The sequence below is a fragment of the Athalia rosae genome, chromosome 1 (genome assembly GCF_917208135.1).
Source record: "Athalia rosae chromosome 1, iyAthRosa1.1, whole genome shotgun sequence".
Classification (NCBI taxonomy): domain Eukaryota; kingdom Metazoa; phylum Arthropoda; class Insecta; order Hymenoptera; family Athaliidae; genus Athalia; species Athalia rosae.
This window is the reverse complement of record NC_064026.1, coordinates 32,467,579-32,487,753: the sequence shown is the minus strand read 5'-3', so window position 1 is coordinate 32,487,753 and position 20,175 is coordinate 32,467,579. Positions and strand designations below refer to the sequence as shown.

Below are 20,175 nucleotides of genomic sequence, written 5' to 3'. Positions count from 1 at the left end.
TGAATCAGAAATCGGTTGTCTACATTTTCCAGAACGCGTAGAAGTTGCGCTAAAATATGGTGCTCTGCACGGATGATGCCCAGAATAAGCCTGTTATGCTGTGTGATGCGAATACGATTTTTTCAGCTGCTGGTATGATACTAACAATAGGTACAAGCTTAATTTATTTTTTATCAAACAAGGGCTAGTATTCGGGAAAGGTTTTTACAGTTACGCTCGTCAGTCGTCGGTCCAGTGGTTGCTGTAATTGTAATTTTTGTGGTTACCATATCGACTCTACGTAAGAACGGATCGATTCACGAATGACGAGGGAATTGATATGACTTTAATCTAGATTATTTACGATCGAATCATTCGCACGCAAATTGAACGCACTTCCGCGTCTATATGCCATACAACATCCCATTTGAAAAAACAAAGTTGATCTCCAACCAGGTGGTGGTAAGTTGACCTTGATACTTGGACTTGGGGAGAAAATGGAAATCACTATCTTTGAAACCATCAAACTATAATCTGGAACATTTTTCCATATCTCGCAGAATAAGGACTAGTATTTTGGGTGGCCCGGGTCAATATGAATGCCCCATCCTGTACCATGCTGGGACTTATACATATGTCTATAAGTCTGTACATACTTACGTAGACATCATACATACATATACACGTACACGTGTAGCGTGCTATGAATTTCGTGGTCGTCAGCCTCATATCAGATGATTAAATTCGTCAAGTTTTCACTTGCAAATATTCTGTAGGTATACCTATATGTATGTACAGGCACACATTCATGAGCATACGGTAATTGAACAGAATTTAATTTCATAATGACTTTTTACAGATGCTTTCTGAAATTGATAATTGTGAATATTGAAGATTAGACGGATAAAAATGTTGAGTAGATTATTTGTGTGACTGAATAAATATCAGAAGCAGTTTTAAAGAATTGTGATATTCTCGGGACATGAAACCGGACATCGTCTCTGTACTGGGTTTAAAAATGCAGGTGGCATCCTAACGAGTTCCGCGAATTCGATATCGATTTGTTTTATCGCATGCAGCTGAGTTGCTTTAAATTATATCGCGTGAGTAACGAAATACTAACAATAAGTCTTGTCAGAAGCTTTATGATACTTGCAGCTGATCAAACAGGTAGAAAATTTGCAAGTAAACGTGAGAAACTTACTCTTCGCGAAGGTCTCGTATTAGGGAATATTCCATTAACGTAATATTACCATCTCTTTTATTATATCACGAAAAAGTCCATATCCATATTTTTTCCAAAAGTTTGAGACCTGCAGTCATAATCTATACGTGTAGATATCGAATCTTCTTCTGATGTTAATCTGACAGCGAATGTGTCCTAGGAATCATTATTATTCTCATTGTAAATTCATCCTGCGACAGTTTGGAAATGAATATTAATGTACACGTTTGATTTCAATATTATACTCCGTTCAGTGATATCGTTTTCAGCCGACAACTATCAGGTATCGCGTATCAAAGTACCAGCTGAGCAACATTCGACAAGATACCGTGGTTCAGAATTACTCAATGTTACATAATATCCACGGTAATTCAATTCACGGAGTGCAGATAATCGTGCCTTTACAGCAGTGTAAAGTACAAAACAGCTACTTTCCCAAATTTCTTCATAAGATCTATAAGAAGAAAAAAGAATCAACGCAAGCTCCACATCGGACCTATCCGTTAAAATATTACCCTGCTAATCTTTCTTGTATTTTTTTTTGCGCGTATTTTGTAACTGATTGTGAATTTCCTACGCCACAAGAAGGTTCTTTTTGCTTTATACGTGCTTCTCAACGGGAGAAACCATGCGACGATATTTGAGCTCGAAGAAATTCCTGTTGCTTATTGCATACGAGAAAATGAAGTTCAGTGTGTGTCGAGCTGCCACGGATTCAACAGCAATATTCCGTAGCGATCCGAACCGTAAAAATTCGTGATAAAACTACGGGTTCATCGCGAATAAGAGAGTGGTCGGTGCACCTGAAAAAATCGAAATATTTGTTTGACTAACTTGAAAATATATTCTACGCTTCTTGAGTACTTGAAGTTGACACGAAAATAGTTCACGCCGTATACGAATACATGCGTTACAACACGTGTAATAATATATTTTATTTTTGCTGAATCGGTGTACTTAAGTCTGATGCAACAATAAAGTGTTTTCGGATCAGAACCGAGTTGATGGTCAACCAACGGGAAGAATACGAGAGGTCACAGCTATCACCAAGTAATAACGCCGAAATGAGGTTTGACACTGAAAGTTTGATCACTGAAGAATTGTAAAAAATCTAGATCTCACGTATTTTGTCATCCTTTTTTATTTGTACATCGATCGTTGATAAAAATGGAAGTTTCTACATATATATCAGGGTGTGCCATTTTTTCGAAACTTAAATTTTACCCGTACCGCCCCCCAGAACGGTCCAAATGATGAAAAAATATTCTTACAATTAGACAAATATCGGGATGATCGAAACTCAAAGCAACTGACTGATTGTGAGTAGTTATGAGACGCAAAAGGATTTCGACTTTTATGTTAGTGAAAAACCTCCTTTTTGTTTTGTTCAATCGTACAAAGAGTAATCGAAAATTTTGGATAATATAACATCAAACGTACATGTTTTCGCAGAAAATTCCATATAGAATTTGCATCTACCCTCTTGGTACCAAGGAATTGACTAAAGAAAAACCGAAGAAACAAAAAATTAAAGAAACATAAAAAATAGGGATTTTTCGATGGTTCAACTAACAATTAGTAATTTGTTTTGAGCACGTTTTTGGTTTGTTATTTTTTATTTCTGACGAAAAATGACAATTCCACACAAAATTTAACAAAGAAGCAACACATTTTTCAAATTTGTCACGGTTGTTACAGACAAATCGAAAAAAAAACAAGAGTTGGTGAAAAAAAAAATGTTCCTCAGATCCAAATCTTCGAAAAGAGGCGCAAGTGTTTGTAAGAATACTTCTTGGATTGAAATATTTCGTAGAACCCGAATTTACCATCAGAAATTAAAACGGATTTACCACTTAACTTGCAAGATGCGAATTAATTGACGTTATCACTGTATAACTTATTTTGCTTTTGCGTTTTATGTTTGGCTTCTCATTTTTTATGGCATCACAATGTACTACTTTAAAATTCGAAAGGTAGATAGAAATAAAAATTTTCCATAAAATTACACCGCCACGTTTAATATTATAATTTACAATTGATTTTCACAACTGAACAAAAAATGACGGTTTTTTACTAAAAATCAAAATCTCTTTGCGTCTTGAGCGCCTTGATATTTTGAGTTTTAATAAGCATCCTTAGATTTTGTATGATTTGGAACTGTTTTGGGGAGCGAACTTCAAAACTTCCCACAAAATGACGCACCCTGATCTATACGATACGTAAACATGCAGAGGAAGAGCTATAAATTCGTGGAAAAATGTATTATTTTAAACTGATCGTGAAATTTCACTGCGTTCCCATGTAGGTATAGGTATAGGCATATCAAATACATATACAGAAAGCTCGATTCACGCTCACCTGGAAATTCTGTTAGAAAAATCTAGAAAGGAACACTATTTTGGTGAGAGCAGCTTTTGCCCGTATAATATATGAAAGCCCACTTACTAACAATAAAATCATCTGTTCAAAGACAAAAATATAGAAAGGGATAAAGATCGCGGATATTGTCTTTTGGCTGTAAAGAAATGGAATCCTTGATTGTCAACAGTACAGTGACTTGTATTTTTCGTTATCACTACCATTTTTTTGATTCGCTATTAACCATAAAGTGTCACTATAGAAGCCTAGAAGTTATTCTAAAATTTATGATGAGTTGAAGAACGAAAAATACGCCAAGAGATAGAAATATACCTTCAAGGAATTGTCAATGAACGTGTTTTTTTTTTGTTTGTTTTGCCTTCAGTTCCCGCAAGAGAATGCCGTCCTATCGGATTTGGGGCTCGGCGGATAACGGGGATATTGAATTCGAATCACTGACTGCGGCAACTCTGGAAGGTGCCCTCAAAGTCATCCGTGAATCCTTCTTCAAGTACGAATCCGTTTGCATTGGTGTTGATCTTTCATCCGAACCCGGAGCAGCGGAAGAGCTCGAAGATTTATGTAGGATTGCGGCCAAGGATGGAGTCAGCGTTGTTGCTGTCGAAGTATCCACGGGGGAGGTTGTTTCGGTCGCTTTCAACAAAATACAAGTAACAACAGCGATGATAATCGAACCTTAATTTCTTCATTTAGAATAATTAAAAACCGATTCTATTTTTCAGATATTGCAGCGAACGAGAACGAAAAGTTCGTTTGAAACTTTTATGGATAATTGTAAATTCGAATCGTCTCAGGCGCTCGTAGCATTCATGCATAACGTGGACTCTAGATTGAATCTTTTCGAACATCACAACGTCGAAAATATTCTGGAGATAATGTTCTTAGCGACTCTTCCCTCGCACGGGCAACGTCGACTCGGAGAATTGGTTACGGCAGCTTCGGTCGAAATTGGAAGGCAGTTAAAATCGGGCAATGACGTCAAAACCCCCGTGGAAATTAACGGAGATGATTCGATAACAAATAAAAATTCGGTACCAGAACTTGTCTCTGCGCTCTGCACCTCAGAATACAGCCACAAAATATTCGAAAAATTAGGTTTCGATTCGTTACTCTCAGCTGAATTCACCGAGTTTGAATGTAGGGGGAAGAAATTTAGCGACAGAATCGGAGATCTCAATAAATTCTGTCATCTCGTTACTAAAAGGCTCTCACCAACTCCTCCCACTCCGAAAGGCTGATTTAGAATTCTTTTACGAAGTTATACCGTACGATTCAGTTGAACGGGTCGCGATCCACGCATGCGTCGAAATATTCGGATTTCTCGTTCTACGAGTGAGCCCGAGCTGCGCCGGAGTCAGCGTAGCCACCAGCGTAGGCGCTTGGTTGCGTGGTGTCACCTTGAGGGCTTCAGATTACAACAAGACGCCTACGCCTGTGGCTACGCTGACTCCGGCGCAGCTCGGGCTCACTCGTAGAACGAGAAATCCGAATATTTCGACGCATGCGTGGATCGCGACCCGTTTCACCAGAATCAGACGGTATAGGTATTTACGTATACATTACATTATACATATATTCGCGTTGTACGCATTGTAGGGCATTCCCAAATTTTGTATATCATGTATGTAACTGTCGTATTAAAAATGTATCGCCCGTATTCTGTTTGGGTCTGCGATTCCTTACGTAAAATTTGGTTCGTTCTTATTTTTCGTTTATTTATTCTTCTGCCAATACCATTTGAACTGACGAACAAAAGAAAGAAACAGACACGCAACTCTTAATATTCTTTGTCAAATCTATTGTGCGAGTATCAGATAAACATGCGTGAGTATGGATAAGAACAAAGAGAGGAACACAATAAATAATAATTCAACAATACGTTCATTGATCAATCGGTATCTCTATAGAGCCCGCAGATAAATCTCGAGAAAGATCGATCTGCGTAGAACGGAAAAATCTTCGAAGAACAATACTACGGGATCATATTTTTTGTGTCGCGGACGTTTAAATTCAAATTTTGATGAACAGATGGCACTGGTTTTTTTTTTTTTTTTTTTTAACTCAGTTGAACTGAAATGTTTTTCAATTATATGACCGGTAGATGAAATGTCGGGACTTGGTGATAAATTGATTACGCGAGAAACGATCGCTAGGATGAGAAATGGACGGTGTGAATTTATAGCTGGTAATTTAACGAGTGAAATTGCCCGTAAGCGCAGATTCTCCAGAGATCTATTCACTGGTAAATTCATTCCGTTTCTTCTCTATGATAACCTTGTAATGGGGTATGAAGTAGAACGACTTGTTTTATATTATGCCGACGAGACGCCTTTTTTCGAACGTCGAGAACGATCCTTGGTCGTCATCCTGATCAAATATACCTTGTTTGATTCATACATTGGAATAGTTGAATTTTCTTTGATCGAGGAAGATGATGACCCATTGGGTGGGGAACTCGTTTCGGCCCTCATTGTCGTCTTCGGTAAAGTCTGTGAAGTGGATAAAGAATGGCAGTCAATTCGAACTTTACATCATTTGACATTGTATACGCTACGTGAGAAATGAGGGAAATTGATACGTCGGAAGAGATGAGAAAAAAAAAAAAAAAAATTACCAATCGTAATCATAATAATAATAACAAAAGATAATTTGAGTTCTGCAGGTGGGTTCGAAAACGTTTCATTTACCTATAGAGATGACATTTATCGGCATTCGTATGAAACGCGGCGTCTGCCAGGACTTCTTCCCCGATGTGGACCTTTTTGGGACAAAAGACGATCATGTTACGCGAGTAGCTTTTAGATTTCCGATCTTCCAATGGTAGTAGAGGTAGTGGATAGCAATGGTTAAAACTTGAATTTTACCATCGCACGTCAACATGACGATATCGCAATACTGGTATACCGGTTATTCAATAATTACCTACTCTCACCCGAGAACAAAATACTTTCGATGTAACGATAAGTGACAGATTTTTGGAAACTCACTTCGATAATGAGTAGTAAATTATTACTGTTCGTTCATCGTGCAATAATCTCGAATAGAAGTTCAGGATATTCAAACACGCTGAAACTGATAAGTAATCGTGCATCATAGTTATAAATGTATCCAAGTTTTGCAGCGAATGCATGTGCGAATCGGCCTAATTATGCCCGACTTATCATCGCTCGAATAAAAGTTATCAGCCGATTATTTGTTTGTTTATTTTCTATTTCAAGTGCCTTGTGCAGTTTGCCGTACGTACAAGCACGTTACTCTCGCCAAAGCATTTGATAGGTTTTAGCGTTTCGTGGACCTACGATATAAGATCATCGATTCGAGGTCGTCGTCATCATTGGTGTGCGGATAAAACGTCGGTGGTACAAAAGTTGGCTTTCGGCGGGTGAGAAAAGAAAGGAACCTAACGATTGTTGTAATTTACAGCTGCGAAGAAAAATGTCTGCCAGGTTGATAAAAATTTACAGCGGCCCCCCAGATAACGTGGATTACATTATCCTGCCCGAGGAAAGAATCGAGGAAGCTTTGAGAGTGCAGCAGGGTTCTATGGGCCGTGAGAATATCGCGTTACGATTTGGTCTGTCGAATAATCCGAGTTCTGGTGAAACAATGAAGATTATTTTTCGGGAAATGGTGAAAGATCGGTGCAGCGTTGTGGCGGTGCATACGAAAACTGACGAAATCGTAGGCGTTTGTTTCAACAAACTGCACGTTGGTATAAAATTCCTATCGAGTCGGCAGACAACGATCTTTGAGCATTTAATTTCCATCAATTTCTATCCAGTGGGTTCCAATGGGAAATGGAGAAAGAAACGAACTGGAAATATTTGTGGCGAATAACATCCGGGACGAAAGATGTCGAGGATTGATCGATTTTCTATCTCATGTAAGCATCTCTCAGAGCTACCTTTAAATCTACATTTCTCCCGAGGGGGAAGGGAATTCCACGCGCAATTTGTACAAAGAAATACGTTTACATAAATTTTTATCTCCCTCTCAGCTCTCACATTGAGGCAAACGATCGAATTACGATTTTCCAATATACTCGATATATCTATACCCACATCAATTATATTTCATCTTTGGATGAACTACAAATCACCGAATTGATCCAATCTTTGCATGTATCAGGTAGAATCGAAGGTGGATTTATTTCAGTATTACGGGGCTAGTTGTGTACTGGAGTTATTCTACGTGGGAACAGATTCCCGTTTCGTCGGTCATGGCGTCGGCCTAAACTTACTCAAAGCCTCGATCGAGCTCGGTCGTCGTCTGGGAAAATCGAAAACAATGGCGCATCACACTTTTCAGGTAGCACCGGAAGTGGCCTATGGAATTTTCACATCGAATTCCAGTCAGCGGGTCGCATCGCGCCTCGGTTTCCAGTGGCTTGTCACCGTTCCCTACGACGAATATTATTGGCGTGGGGAAAAATTGTTTGACGGAAACGGTGATGCCCATGAAACGGCACAGCTGGGCGCAGTGAGAATCAATATGCGCTGAACATTTTCATTACAGGATATTGTACGTTCTAATTCCGTTGTTGATGTTATATCCACTGCATGACTTGGTGCAAGTTTGGAATCTATTCGCATATTTTGAACGTAATTCTATAAAAATTAATTATCAATACCTATATTGCGTTTGAAGCGTGTGCAGACCTTGCACAGATCGGTGTTCATTGATCACTGTAATCACATGGTTGTGAGAATCTGTTTTTTTTTTTTTCTTCTTCTCTTCTTCATCGGTGGTTTGTCATAGGGGTGGGTGCGCACGTTGAAGCGTCTCATTGCGTATCTGCATGTATAATCACAAATCGAGTGATCTAGGGGATTGTAGGGTTTTTAAGTTTTTAAGTTTAAGTTTGTAATTATTTGTAAACAGTGATGATAAACAAAAATAGTTCCAATCATCCCTATGATAGTTCCTTTAGTTGGCTAGATATATTCGTAGCCCGACCTATAAAGCTTTAAATTATCACCGGTATCTGGTTATCATTTGATATTTTTAAAGGTTTTACGCACAGGTTGACATGCAGCAGCGGAATGACTGATTCCAATCGGTTAACAATAACTAGATAAAAGAATCATAAGATAGTAGTAAATCATAACTCGAATGTTCATGCGTATGATAAATCGGTCGACGAAAGGTTCACTATTTCATGATTCGATAATCGACAACCGCAAAAATGAGTATTTCGGAATGAGTACTTTTTGGTAAGCGAATTAAATATGGAAATTTCATATGTTCAGCAGGCCGCCCACGATCTTCTGTCGCGCAATGAGTTTAAAAAATGACAAAGCTTGTCTTTCTTTGAGTGTAAACACGTTTCCACATCACTTATATAATTCTAATGCGTCACCATAGGCAGTGAGATAGCAACATGATTTTTTTTCTCCTCCGTCATGTGTAATGAATCGAGATTATACGTGTATATAGAAATTATCACTGCACTTCCATCAATTTTGTAATCACCGGCAACGTGTATTGTAAAAAACAGTTCATAAATATTTATCGTTCGTCGCCATAGAGATAACATTTTATAAAGTTACACAATTTTTCAACACAGTCTTCTTATCAAACAGTCATCTCACACGGTTCTAATAATTCTCAACGCGTCACAATTGCGCGAAGCAAAATGTCCGACAACGATCGGTATGTTGATTATTTGGACTTGTCTACTTTATCCTGGAAGCGACCGGCTGGTCCACCACGTGTGTGGCGCGTTGTCGATGGGAGGAAAGAGATGCCAGATGGTGAAATACCAAAATTTTCTATTCAAGAAGTTCCAGCGGAAATGGAAGACGATGTAATCGATTTTATAGAGAAGCATTTCATCATTGAAGAACCGCTTTGCGTCGATCAAGGTCAGTAACGTATAATACTCAATATGTGTATTGTATAACATACACGACGAATGAAATTTGAAAGAAAATTTCAGAATCTCGTAGATATTCTGATCTGTGATTTAATTGACGAGCGAGTTTCAATCGAGTTGGAGATTGGAGCCGGGCGGAAGTCAGCCCAAATTTTCAATTCATTCGGATTGGTAGTCATTTAGCTGGCTCATTGTATCATTTTACAATCAACAGTTATTTCCGATTTTCATTACAGAACGAGATCTAGATTGTTTTTTCTTTATGACTACGTATAGGCTTGGCTGACGATGCTGAGGCGGTACGAGAATCGCGGACTCTATGGAGAGAGGTTTTCCGCCAAGGCGCGAGTATCGTGGCTCTAATCTTGAATGCCGACCCCACCGCGAAGCCGTTAATAGCCGGCGTCAATTTTCTCGCTGTCATCACCGCTGAAGACAAAGCAAAATATGATTCCATGCTGGAGGTACGGCGATTGAAGTTTTTGCATCAAAATCATTGCGGCCATTAACAATAACGACTATCAAGTAGATATATGTAGACGATAATTTTCGAGGTAACGAATTTCATTTGTTTTACGCAGTTGCGGTCACCAGTATTGGCAAAAATAATGGGAGAACAGGCCAAATTGAGTAAGGAAGCTGATGTCCTCGGGCGCTACGGCGTTGATAAATATCTAGCCGCATTTGGTCTCAGCGTCCATCCGTGTCTAAGAGGACAAGGCGTGGGAGAAGAGATTCTAAGAGCGCGGTATACATTATTGTAGTGAAGCAAAACGTGGCGTGGCGGGAGTTTTAAAATCGGCACGTGCCGTTTTTTATTTTCAGCGAGGACTTTGGTATCGCCTACAACATTCCAGCTACCGAGACATCGTTCACCGCGATGGCATCGCAGGTTCTAGCAAATCGGGTTGGCTTCGAAGTTCTCGTTGAAAGGAATCATTCGGAAATTCTCGACGACGAGGGAAATATCGCTTTTCCCAAAGTGAATGTCAAGTCCATCAAGATCATGGCAAAGAAGCTGTACTGATCTCATAGTCCGTGTAATGTAAAAACAATTGATTACCGAACTCAATTTCATCCCAGCTTCGGAACTCGTCATTGTCAATTCATTTTCTTCACATCAGTTCTCACGATGCGAATTCGCATGACTCGCCTCGAGGAGATTTTCTTTGCCACTATCGCATCGCAACTTCGTGTATCTGATATTACCGATATCACAGAAATAGTATAGCATATCTGTGATATTGTACGTACCCGGTCGATGAACGAAAGTACGGCATGGAAGTAGGTAATATTTTTGGAAAATCATAGCGCAAAAACATCATCGTATCAATGGCTTTATCGAATGAATAATAAATTTATCGCGTTGATATAACGGCTTGCCTCTTTGTCTGATTTTGTCACTTGACATCGTAGATTCCCAATCTCCACTCCACTCGGCTCGAGCCCTCCAGCTATCCGCTGTTTTGAAACCGATTCGACCATCCGTTCATACCGCGGGAGATTCTCCGGCGAGGTCGATTGATCCTTCGGAATTTGGATGGTCATACCATGTCACATGTTCTCACTGAATTAGGCCACGTCGTTATCTGCCTGGAAATGATGGCTTATTCGTTGATCGACTACTGGCTCTTACATCTTTTATTTTATCATGCTTATCTGCAATAAAACCTCGAGTGGGGATGTTCTCGGTTATATAGTGCACGGTCACGTTTCAATTTGGTAAATTCCATTTCGATCAGAGTACGAAATGATAACCGATAACGGCGAGTACGCTGACTATTTGCGTTTCCCGGATAGCTCCTGGAAGCGGCCAGAGGGTCCAGCGCGAGTTTGGAGAGTCGTGGAAGGCCGCAAGAAGTTGGCTGACGGGAAAATACCGAAATTTTCGATCCAAGAAGTCCCCGTAGAGTTGGAACAAGATGTGGTGGATTTCATGACGCGTTACTTCGTTCCCGATGAAGTGATCTGCGCGAGTCTCGGTGAGTCATGGGCTCGTTACGCCTATCGCCTGTCGCGTGGTCGACAATAATATTGAAGAATTCGGCATCACTCGTTGACAAGTGATCGGAAGTAATTGACGAACGAACGAAGAATTCGGCTCACACTTTTTCTTCAGACTTGATCAACGACCCCCCTGCATTACGGGAGATGCGGTCGTTCTGGAAGAAGTTACTGAGCCAGGGAATCAGCGTTGTTGCACTGCAAGAGAATTCCGACCCTGTCGCAAAACCTGTCATAGCCGGTGCTAATATTTTAAGCGTCTCGACTTTGGCGGACGCCGGAAATCGCGACAAGGGCACGCCCGTGAGTAAAGTTTGAACCGAATTGAGTCCGAGTCGTCGCAATTTGTCGACATTTATCGAAGACTCGAACGCGCGTGGGTATCTTTGATATACAAAACATTGATACTGTTTCCTTTTCTTACAACTACTAGTTTCGAAGTGACGCTCTGAAGAAGTTGGTGTCAATCATCGAGGAACTGGAACACGAAGCCGATGTGTTGAACAAATTCAACGTCGACAGATATCTGAACGCCTTAGGACTCTGCGTTCATCCTTCTTTCAGAGGTCAAGGATTAGGAGACGAGATTCTTCGAACGCGGTAAAGATGCAGCAGCGTCTTCATCGCTCATATATTTATCTCAATATGATCTAATCCATCGATTTTCCAAACGAAAGTTTGATTTTGCTCGTAGTGACGCCATCGGTCTTGCGTATCAGATTCCCGTGAGTGGAACGGTTTTCACCGGTCCGGCCTCTCAGTTAGTGGCGAGTCGTGTCGGTTTCCAAGTTTCGATAGAGAGAAAGTATAGGGAAATCCTCGATGAGGCGGGAAACCCCGTTTTACCACGGGTGAAGTGCGACTATATAAAATTGATGGTCAAGAAGCTTTACCGATCATAACGAGCCACCGGAAGCTCATAAAAATGTAATTGTGGTATGGCGTGATGAGATATTGTGATTGTTGATTCATTTTGGAAGACCATTTATCGTGTTTAGAGTTCACATTTGCGGATTCGTTACAATAGCTGTGTTGTTAATATTATACATTCATGCATTCTACAGGCGGCGATGGTTGTTTATTGTACGAGGAATTCCTGCACGCACGACGAGTGGAACGGATAATGGATCTTCCGACGAATGACCGGTGCGGGCTCCGTTTGCACAGTACCTACTTTTCGATTTCAACTATTTTATTTAGTATCTCGGGATGGGTGCAAGGGTTTTACAATAAACTGATACTGCGTTCTCTCTCATAACACGTCCTGTTTGTTCAACGTCTTCGGACCAACTGTCTCTCGGAACTCATCGTACGTACGTACTGTATACGTACATACGTACGTACACTCATCCGCTGTCATTCTCTCTCATACCGGCTAACACGCAACACACCCAACTCGCGCTCATACTCACACGCACACTCAACAATTGTCTGGTCTTTCTATGTATGATTTTATTTTCGATGCCTATACCCTACCTGGTATGCCTGACATTATCACCTTTTCACGATGACATCGGCATACATTGAGTACAAAATTCCCTCATCTGAGACCCTCCCTTCCGTATATTCGATCTTTCGATAAAAATGTCGAAGAATCGAGTCCCCGTAAGCCTTTATCGCTTACACTGGGCGTCTCGCCGATAATTGAGTCGTTGTACTCGCAATTCGACATACCGCGCCGGTTCGAGGCAAAAATGCATACGTATCTCGTCCGCCTCTCCGTTGGCATAGATACGTATGTACATAGGCTGTACTTTTTATGATCCTCGATTTTACCTCGAAATAAAAAAATGTCGACATTGCGTCGCGAGTAAAACATCTCGCGAAAGTATTCATCTCCCGAAGCGTATTGCTGCAGAATCATGGCGAACGTAACGTATCGGTGGTGCTCAAATGATCTCCGTCTCTACGTGTAAGAGTTTCGCGACTGCGGTCGCGATATAATCGACTCGAAGCTGACGAAGGCAACAGGATTGTCGGTACGCCGACAATGAGAAGTAAGCGGATTATCCGTCATCCCTCGCGTTATCCCGGGTAACGGCAAAAGGTTCGAGACACATCATTCATTTTCACGAACGAGAGAGTCGATAAAAATTGTCACTCGGTGTGGATTAGTCGAAGAAATCTTTTCGACGAAGAGTTATACGTAACATTTGGGAAACGAGCAACGATCACTGAAAAGGTCGGAGACGACGGATCTTACGTGCACGACGTCTTGTAAGCCGGTTCGCAAAATAAGAAACGGAATCACGCTGGGGAGGTTGAAAGAAGGACTTGAATTTTAAATTTGGTTGTTCATCGATGTCTTTGTACGATGTTATCGTAATAACGAGGATAAACAAAAACAAAAGGGTCAGATATCTGGCACGGATCTTTCGTTTTCTTCAAGAATGAAAGTTCTTGAAAGTTGGCGCACTTTTCCGATGCGTTCCAAAGTTCACGTGTGCTGGGTCGCCGGTACAAAATCTGACTCTCAAAATCAAGTGATCGGCATGGTGATTTTCGTCCCGAATATCTTAGCAGCGTAACAGGAGAAACCTGTAATCTAGGGCAGCATAGCTCGCATAACTATCACCCTCGGGTAAGGCCAGGAGTGCATAGCGATGTTGTTCAATTATTCTAGGTAGTCCCCGGTAGGCCGTATCCGGGAGTTTATCGGGAATGAGCCCTGGTCCCGCGCGGCTCGAACGAATGTCCGTTGAATTTATTACCCGTAAAAGTTCGTTCCAGGGGCAAGGGCGTCAACCGACAGTTAGTTCGGTTCGGGGGAAACGTGTTCAATTGATACCCCACCGCGACGTCTCCGGACATCAAATTCAGACAATTCCGGCTGCCCTGCAAACAGAGATTGGAATTCATACGCTGGTAATTGAATGAAATTTTGCGGATTTGCAAAATAATTCGATCGACGTACAAGCGCTATAAAAATTTAGCGTAATCGACGGTGACGTTTGAAATTAGCCTTCCCGGGACACAATTAATGACGTATTTCAAAGAATTTTTTAATCAACTCTCAACTTTTCGGGAAATGTTCGCCGACCTACATAGACCCCCCGCCCGCGGGAAGAAAATCGAGGCTACTTTGGCACATTAAGGTTTCATAAATTACCAAGCGTTTAAACGAACGCGATAGCTCGTTCTTCGGTATACTCCCCTCCCTGCGCCCTCCACCCTCCACCCTCCTTCCTTCGTCCTTCTTCATCTTTCCCTCCTCGCTCTCTTCTTCTTCTTATCATTAAACTTATTAATCCCTCAATGGCGAATGGATTAACGAAAATTGATGATGTTTTTAGGCATCGGTTGAAAAAAATTTTCCCTCGTTTGATACGCGAAACGAAATAGGAGAAGACAAACTATGTTACGTATATCGAACAATTCTTGAGTTCCGGTTCAAGCTAAAAACGAAGCTGTCGGATGAATTTCTAACGACTCGGACCGCAAATTTGAGCAAAAGCTCAATCTCCATTTTTGGATTCGGCTTTTTCCATTAGTTGGTCACAAAAAGAATGACAAGCATCAGTAAAAATAAGATGGTTGTAAAAGGTACACCTCCCAACTCTATTTCAACGTGATATTAGTGGCGCGCTTCGGTGCGGTGAACGGCTGGCAATAACACTCTCTCGTTACAAGCCTAATGAGAATCCACCCCAATTTTCTGTAAACAACACGCTTGTCTCTGTTATTTCCAAGCGGAGGTGAAAAATAACTTTTCTACTCGTTGTTTTTTCGACGAAGCACTTTTGTTCGAGTTGTAGCCTAATTCTTCGGCGACAGTTTGTTTATTCGTTCGTTTGTTCGTATTCCTCGGTACATGGTTATGGAACGAAGAGGTGAAGAGAGTCTTTCGATCGTGATTTTGTTCATTTTATGCAGCTTCATCGGCGATTCCGAAGGAGCCTGTGCGCTTCTTCGTTCATTCGCGGATCGCACGTATGTCTGTACGCGGACGGAGTTATGTGCATAGGATCCACGTAAGTCAAAGTTAACTTGGAACGGTCGAAGTTAATCCTATCGGAACTCTCCCATATCCTGCTCCGCTGGTGCGTCTGTTGACTTATGCGCTACATCCGGGCTGTGCCCAATGTCCATACACAACGTGGTCAGCGTACAGGTTCGACATTTTTGATTAAAAATATTATCTCGTACTCGGATACACGATGTCCAACCCCCTTGCGCGCGTAATGCGAAAAACGAGCAAATAATTCCTCATTCACTCAACGTTTGCCGGGGTGTGCGTAAGATTTTAAACTCGATTCTTCAATTACAATTCCCGAACCAAGAATCAATTCTCGGTAGCAAAGAAATCTTTAGAGGCGATATAAAATATAAAAGAAACGAAAAACCAACGAGTTTCCATCCAGAGACAAGATATCGGGATCTCAAGAACATGCGGTTCGGTCGCCGTTATTTTTCGCTACTCTTCGTTCTGATTTATTTACTTCTTTTTTTTTTCAAGTCACGTAAACGCCGCCGTGCATTCAAATCACACAGTCTGCATTTGCTGTATGATTCGGGCAAAGGAGATCGGGGTGAGCCGAAAATGAAGGGATAAGCGGTCGCGGATGATCCGACTTAAACCTTATCGTTCATTTCCAAACGACGACGATCGGGGATTTCGGATCCACACTGGTGTATTTCATTCCGGTATTCTGCAATTTGTTCCTTTTTCATCTCTGGTACACGTATAACTCGGAGATGATAACGCGTGAGATGGAATAATTCTTAATCCCTTGTTCACGGTCCTTCGCGAATAAATTGGGAGGCGTGGCCAGATCTACAGAAATCTCGGTCGATCACGATATCCATATGCATTAGGTGGGACTCGGGCGAGTGGATTTTTTCGGGGGTTGCTCGGGAGTTGCGAGACGAGGATTAAGGCGTATTCGGCGCTTGTTTCAGATCCTGCAATCTGTTCTGGATTTCCACTACCTTGGGTCTGGTTGATTTCTGCAGGAGGACGAGAACGACGAGGAGCAGGCGCGGGGATGACGGCGATGAGACGCCGAGGAGAGTCGCGTTTGCGTTTGTGTGCGATCAGAAAACCGCGAGAAACGGCGCGTGCTTTCAGTGGCATTTCGCGCGCCGTTCAAGCCGGTTCTCACCAACTATACTTATATACTCATATGTGCGTCTGTGCGTATATATATTTATATCTATATTTATATATATATTTATATATATATTTATATATATATTTATATATATATTTATATATATATATATATATGTGTGTGTATGTATATCGTACATCTTCCTGGGCATTCGTATACACGAACACATTCACATCATATATTCCCGATCCGGTCTGTCTCGCAGTTTTCACGAAGAACTTAAATATCCCCGCAAGAGTAGTAATTTTATCGTCATTTTGTTCACGATGTTATCGTAGGGCTTCTCGTTTCGACGGTTATTTCTTTGGGAGAATATGACGGGATCATTCTTTCATCGACATCGTGTAGGCAACGGCTACTTCGTCATTTTCCCACGAGATTTAATCTACATTGCGACAAAAATTTTCTTCTTCTCTCTGTCGTTCGGTACGACGACGTATCACCTACCTCGTGCAAAGTGGCTGTACGAAGACAACCGGCTTCGAAAATCTATCTCAGAATTGCAATCGGTTCGCGCGTCGGTGAATTCAATCTTCCTCGTTAGTCTTACCATTATATCTATGGTCTTACGCTCCGGATATCGGCTGGTGGATCCTTCTTTTTTTGTCAATGTTCCAACGACTGTCGTTATTATTATTATTGTTGTTGTTGTTGTTGTTGTTGTTGCTGCCGTTATTGTTATTGCGGTTTATTGCGAATTTGGTCAGAAGTAGAACTCGAATTATGAACCAGACGAACGGAACAGCGTGAAAACAAAAAATTGCTTACCAGACGTTGGAATTGATGGTTCTTACAAATTTTATGATAAAAAATTACCAATGTAAAGAGTAGGTTGGGAATTTACTTTCCCCATTTTTCTGTTACCTCACGTAATATATACAATGTGTCGTAATGTCGTAATGTATAATGTGAGCCAATTCGTACGAATCGGACGATTGTTTTTTCGTTTCATTAATTACTCTTTCGCGAGTGCATTATGAACTCTGCACCGAGAATCTAATTGAATAAAAGGGGGTGAAGGCTGGCGGCGTTGGAAGATTAATATTTTTTTCACCCCCAGGGTGCCAACTCCGCGGGCGTCACGACCGAGTGAATAACTCGTAATTTTAACGGGGAAATCCCTTTTCATCTTCTCCCGTTCGCCTATTTTTTTACTCTTCTACATAGATATATTATCGAACTTGTGGTATAAGCAGCGTTGTCGAGACGGACTCAGGTCATACCGGATAAGAGGGGTGCGTGGAAGAGATATGTGATTTAATGTACGATAAATTTTGCACGATAACGTAGTTGGAAAGCTTCGTTGATCATCGTCATCGCACTATTCGGAAATAAAATTTGTACGTTAATAATTGGTCGTTGTTATCATTGTTGTTTGCCTTTGTTGCAACTTTGCAAAAGTCTTATTCAAACGTACGATGTTATCGAAGCTAGTTTGTTCGTCTACCGAGTTTTGTACGAAAAAATCGTTCGATTTCGTATTGAAAACGATAATCATACATCTAGCAGCAATAAATTTCTCCATCAAACATTTAATCACCGCAAATCTGTGCAATCGCCGCAGCTTTCAAGCGACGTAACGAATTATGTCCACGTTTTGGAATAATTTTCATCGTCGGTGTTAAACTTGCAGTATTTTACGGTGAAAAATATATGTGTATACATTAATGACATGATACGATTTTATATGCAAATGAATTGAAATCATCGTACTCGCGATCAGATATTAGATAGGTACCTACACGCTGGTTCGGAAAAATCTGACGACGACCGCTCGAGTATATCTGCGATTTTTCGTAAATTCGCGTTTCCCTCAACGGTAGTTTCGACAAGTCTTACACCGAACGGTATTGAAGACCTCGTGGCCCCTGCGATTATATTTCTAATCGATGAATAAAATGGAAGCAAACGAATGCGATACCGGGGGACCCCATTCGTAACTTATTCACGATGTTGTTCCGCGAAAGCTCAGCGACTCGCAAGGCTTCCAATAATAATAATGCATGATATTAATAACAATAACAATAACTATAACAATAACAATAAAAATAAAAACAACAATAATAAGAGGAACAATTGTGATTATTATTTTACAACGTCGCCGTAATTAATCAGTGCAGGAACGGACGTGTGTTTCGTATACATAAATATACGTATGTATACATGTACGCACTTTTCGTAAAAAGATAAACACCGCGAGCCGCAGTTCCCTCGTTCCACTTATTGTTGGATATCGGATCTGTACGTGTTATAACGTATTGTAACGATTCAACTATTTTCAGCGTTCTTATGACAGAAAACGTTCTTTAAAATAGAAATTCTTCGCGTACATACCGTATCACAAGTAATTCAAAGACGCGGGTAAATTCGTTACGGCCGTTCGGGTATCCGCGTGAAATATTTTCATAACTTTTACCACGCGATAATTGTAGGCGGACAATGAAAGAAATTACGTAAGAGGGACCATGTACGTACCGTTGGAATAAAATATATTTATTCAAGTATGCCGGCTCTTCCGAACGTTCGATGAAAATTTTGAGTTTCAAGCATAAAATGCTCAAGATGAACGAGTATAATTACATGACACAAAACTGAAGATTAACCGAAAATACGTCAAGGCTTCGTCGTGGTTGCGGTGAACGCGTGTTAAAAATGAAGTGAAAAGCTACGGAATGCGCGCACGTTGGAAATATTGTTTTCTCACATTTTGTTTTCAATAGACGAAAATGAAGTGGAAGTCGCCGGTGTCGTGCGTTTGAAAAATTGAAAGAACCGATACCGCACGAAATGTTCGCGACGGTGGACAAACTGAAACATTCAGGGAATGTAGTGCAGAGATTGAGAAAGTAATTGAGAAAAAGACCGAAGAAAAAAATCAACGTTTCGTATTTTCCATCGTCGTAAGATATGTCTCTCGTCGGTGAGCCGCCTCGTGAAGATTCAAAATATTCCTACGAAGTTGGAAATAATTTCATAATCGAGGCAACGGAATGTACGCCCGGCGTCGTCGAATCGGCAAATTCGACAAACGCCTCGACGGGATACGTCCGAGTCTTTGACGCCACCTCGCCAAATTCAACGGAAAACCTTTACTCTTTCTACTTCTACCAGGTAAGCTGTCCGAAACGATTATATATACGCGCAATTGAATTACACGTATGAAAAATGAGCTGAGGAAATTTGCGATTTGCTAAATTCCTCGCGGAGTGTTTTCCGACGTTCCCACACGTGTTACGATAACTTTCACCCCCGGAGATTCGGTTAAAAGCAAAAATGAGGGACGTATAAAAGAAAAGGCGATTCGTATGGTTTCACGCTCCACGTGTTTCCCGAATTGCTCGACGACGGTCGACCGAGGCACCTGTTATACTTTTACGAAAAATTTCGCCGGTCCCCAGATTTGAAGTCGAATCCAACCGCCGAACTAGAAACGGCCAACATTTGCCGCAGTAGGAGCGGAAAAAATTACCGTCAATTCTTTCGCCATCCTCCGGACCCGCGAACATAATACGAGTACGCGTCATGTACGCGTACGAATGATGAAGGAAAAATAAGGGGGTTAACCAGGAGTGCACATCTCGTACGCTCGCGTTATTGCAACG

General features: G+C 41.1%; 4 protein-coding genes and 1 long non-coding RNA gene across 15 annotated transcripts in view; 4 read left to right on the top strand and 1 right to left on the bottom strand.

Annotated features, from left to right (window-relative positions):
• Positions 1-1,902: 1,902 nt before the first annotated feature.
• LOC105691586 (arylalkylamine N-acetyltransferase 1) lies at positions 1,903-5,272 on the top strand. 2 transcript variants are annotated; one of them, XM_048660217.1, is made up of 4 exons: positions 1,903-2,273; positions 3,948-4,233; positions 4,306-4,851; positions 5,097-5,272. In XM_048660217.1, the coding sequence occupies exons 1-3, from the start codon at positions 2,209-2,211 to the stop codon at positions 4,819-4,821; spliced, it is 867 nt and encodes a 288-aa protein (XP_048516174.1). In that variant the 5' UTR covers positions 1,903-2,208; the 3' UTR covers positions 4,822-4,851; positions 5,097-5,272. The 2 variants fall into 2 exon arrangements, with proteins under 2 accessions (XP_048516174.1, XP_048516173.1); XM_048660216.1 differs by having other exon boundaries at positions 4,306-4,854; positions 5,100-5,272.
• Positions 4,103-6,072, bottom strand: LOC125502229. The gene is made up of 2 exons (XR_007280085.1): positions 5,965-6,072; positions 4,103-4,216 (listed from the first exon to the last, which is right to left on the bottom strand). It is a non-coding gene; the product is annotated as an uncharacterized LOC125502229 (long non-coding RNA).
• LOC105691588 (arylalkylamine N-acetyltransferase-like 2) lies at positions 5,416-10,833 on the top strand. 4 transcript variants are annotated; one of them, XM_048660224.1, is made up of 7 exons: positions 7,035-7,291; positions 7,365-7,466; positions 7,712-8,796; positions 9,166-9,447; positions 9,735-9,922; positions 10,040-10,206; positions 10,284-10,833. In XM_048660224.1, the coding sequence occupies exons 4-7, from the start codon at positions 9,219-9,221 to the stop codon at positions 10,483-10,485; spliced, it is 786 nt and encodes a 261-aa protein (XP_048516181.1). In that variant the 5' UTR covers positions 7,035-7,291; positions 7,365-7,466; positions 7,712-8,796; positions 9,166-9,218; the 3' UTR covers positions 10,486-10,833. The 4 variants fall into 4 exon arrangements, with proteins under 4 accessions (XP_025602347.2, XP_048516183.1, XP_048516182.1 ...); XM_025746562.2 differs by lacking the exons at positions 9,166-9,447; positions 9,735-9,922; positions 10,040-10,206; positions 10,284-10,833 and adding an exon at positions 5,416-6,935 and having other exon boundaries at positions 7,007-7,291; positions 7,712-8,494; XM_048660226.1 differs by lacking the exons at positions 9,166-9,447; positions 9,735-9,922; positions 10,040-10,206; positions 10,284-10,833 and adding an exon at positions 5,416-6,965 and having other exon boundaries at positions 7,048-7,291; positions 7,712-8,494.
• A 141-nt stretch (positions 10,834-10,974) lies between these two features.
• LOC105691587 lies at positions 10,975-12,720 on the top strand. Of its 5 annotated transcripts, none has more exons than XM_048660220.1 (5): positions 11,175-11,440; positions 11,578-11,765; positions 11,896-12,062; positions 12,157-12,389; positions 12,527-12,720. In XM_048660220.1, the coding sequence occupies exons 1-4, from the start codon at positions 11,209-11,211 to the stop codon at positions 12,362-12,364; spliced, it is 795 nt and encodes a 264-aa protein (XP_048516177.1). In that variant the 5' UTR covers positions 11,175-11,208; the 3' UTR covers positions 12,365-12,389; positions 12,527-12,720. The 5 variants fall into 5 exon arrangements, with proteins under 5 accessions (XP_048516179.1, XP_048516180.1, XP_048516177.1 ...); XM_048660221.1 differs by having other exon boundaries at positions 12,157-12,398; XM_048660222.1 differs by lacking the exon at positions 12,157-12,389 and having other exon boundaries at positions 10,975-11,440.
• A 151-nt stretch (positions 12,721-12,871) lies between these two features.
• The window catches only part of LOC105691555 (cardioacceleratory peptide receptor-like), a 33,797-nt gene continuing 26,493 nt past the window's right edge, over positions 12,872-20,175 (top strand). For all 3 annotated transcript variants that reach the window (XM_048660206.1, XM_012410093.3, XM_012410092.3), the window contains exon 1: positions 12,872-19,684. In XM_048660206.1, the coding sequence (XP_048516163.1) occupies positions 19,481-19,684 (204 nt within the window). In that variant the 5' untranslated portion in view covers positions 12,872-19,480. The remainder of the gene's footprint in view (positions 19,685-20,175) is intronic.

Bases quoted from the DNA above. Each gene is read 5' to 3' on its own strand.
- LOC105691587 (XM_048660220.1), top strand. From the start codon at position 11,209: ATGATAACCGATAACGGCGAGTACGCTGACTATTTGCGTTTCCCGGAT. The intron at 11,441-11,577 runs GTGAGTCATGGG...CTTTTTCTTCAG, and splicing joins AGTGATCTGCGCGAGTCTCG to ACTTGATCAACGACCCCCCT. The intron at 11,766-11,895 runs GTGAGTAAAGTT...TACAACTACTAG, and splicing joins ATCGCGACAAGGGCACGCCC to TTTCGAAGTGACGCTCTGAA.
- LOC105691586 (XM_048660217.1), top strand. From the start codon at position 2,209: ATGGTCAACCAACGGGAAGAATACGAGAGGTCACAGCTATCACCAAGT. The intron at 2,274-3,947 runs GTTTGACACTGA...TTTTGCCTTCAG, and splicing joins AGTAATAACGCCGAAATGAG to TTCCCGCAAGAGAATGCCGT. The intron at 4,234-4,305 runs GTAACAACAGCG...TCTATTTTTCAG, and splicing joins TCGCTTTCAACAAAATACAA to ATATTGCAGCGAACGAGAAC.
- LOC105691588 (XM_048660224.1), top strand. From the start codon at position 9,219: ATGTCCGACAACGATCGGTATGTTGATTATTTGGACTTGTCTACTTTA. The intron at 9,448-9,734 runs GTCAGTAACGTA...GACTACGTATAG, and splicing joins ACCGCTTTGCGTCGATCAAG to GCTTGGCTGACGATGCTGAG. The intron at 9,923-10,039 runs GTACGGCGATTG...TGTTTTACGCAG, and splicing joins AATATGATTCCATGCTGGAG to TTGCGGTCACCAGTATTGGC.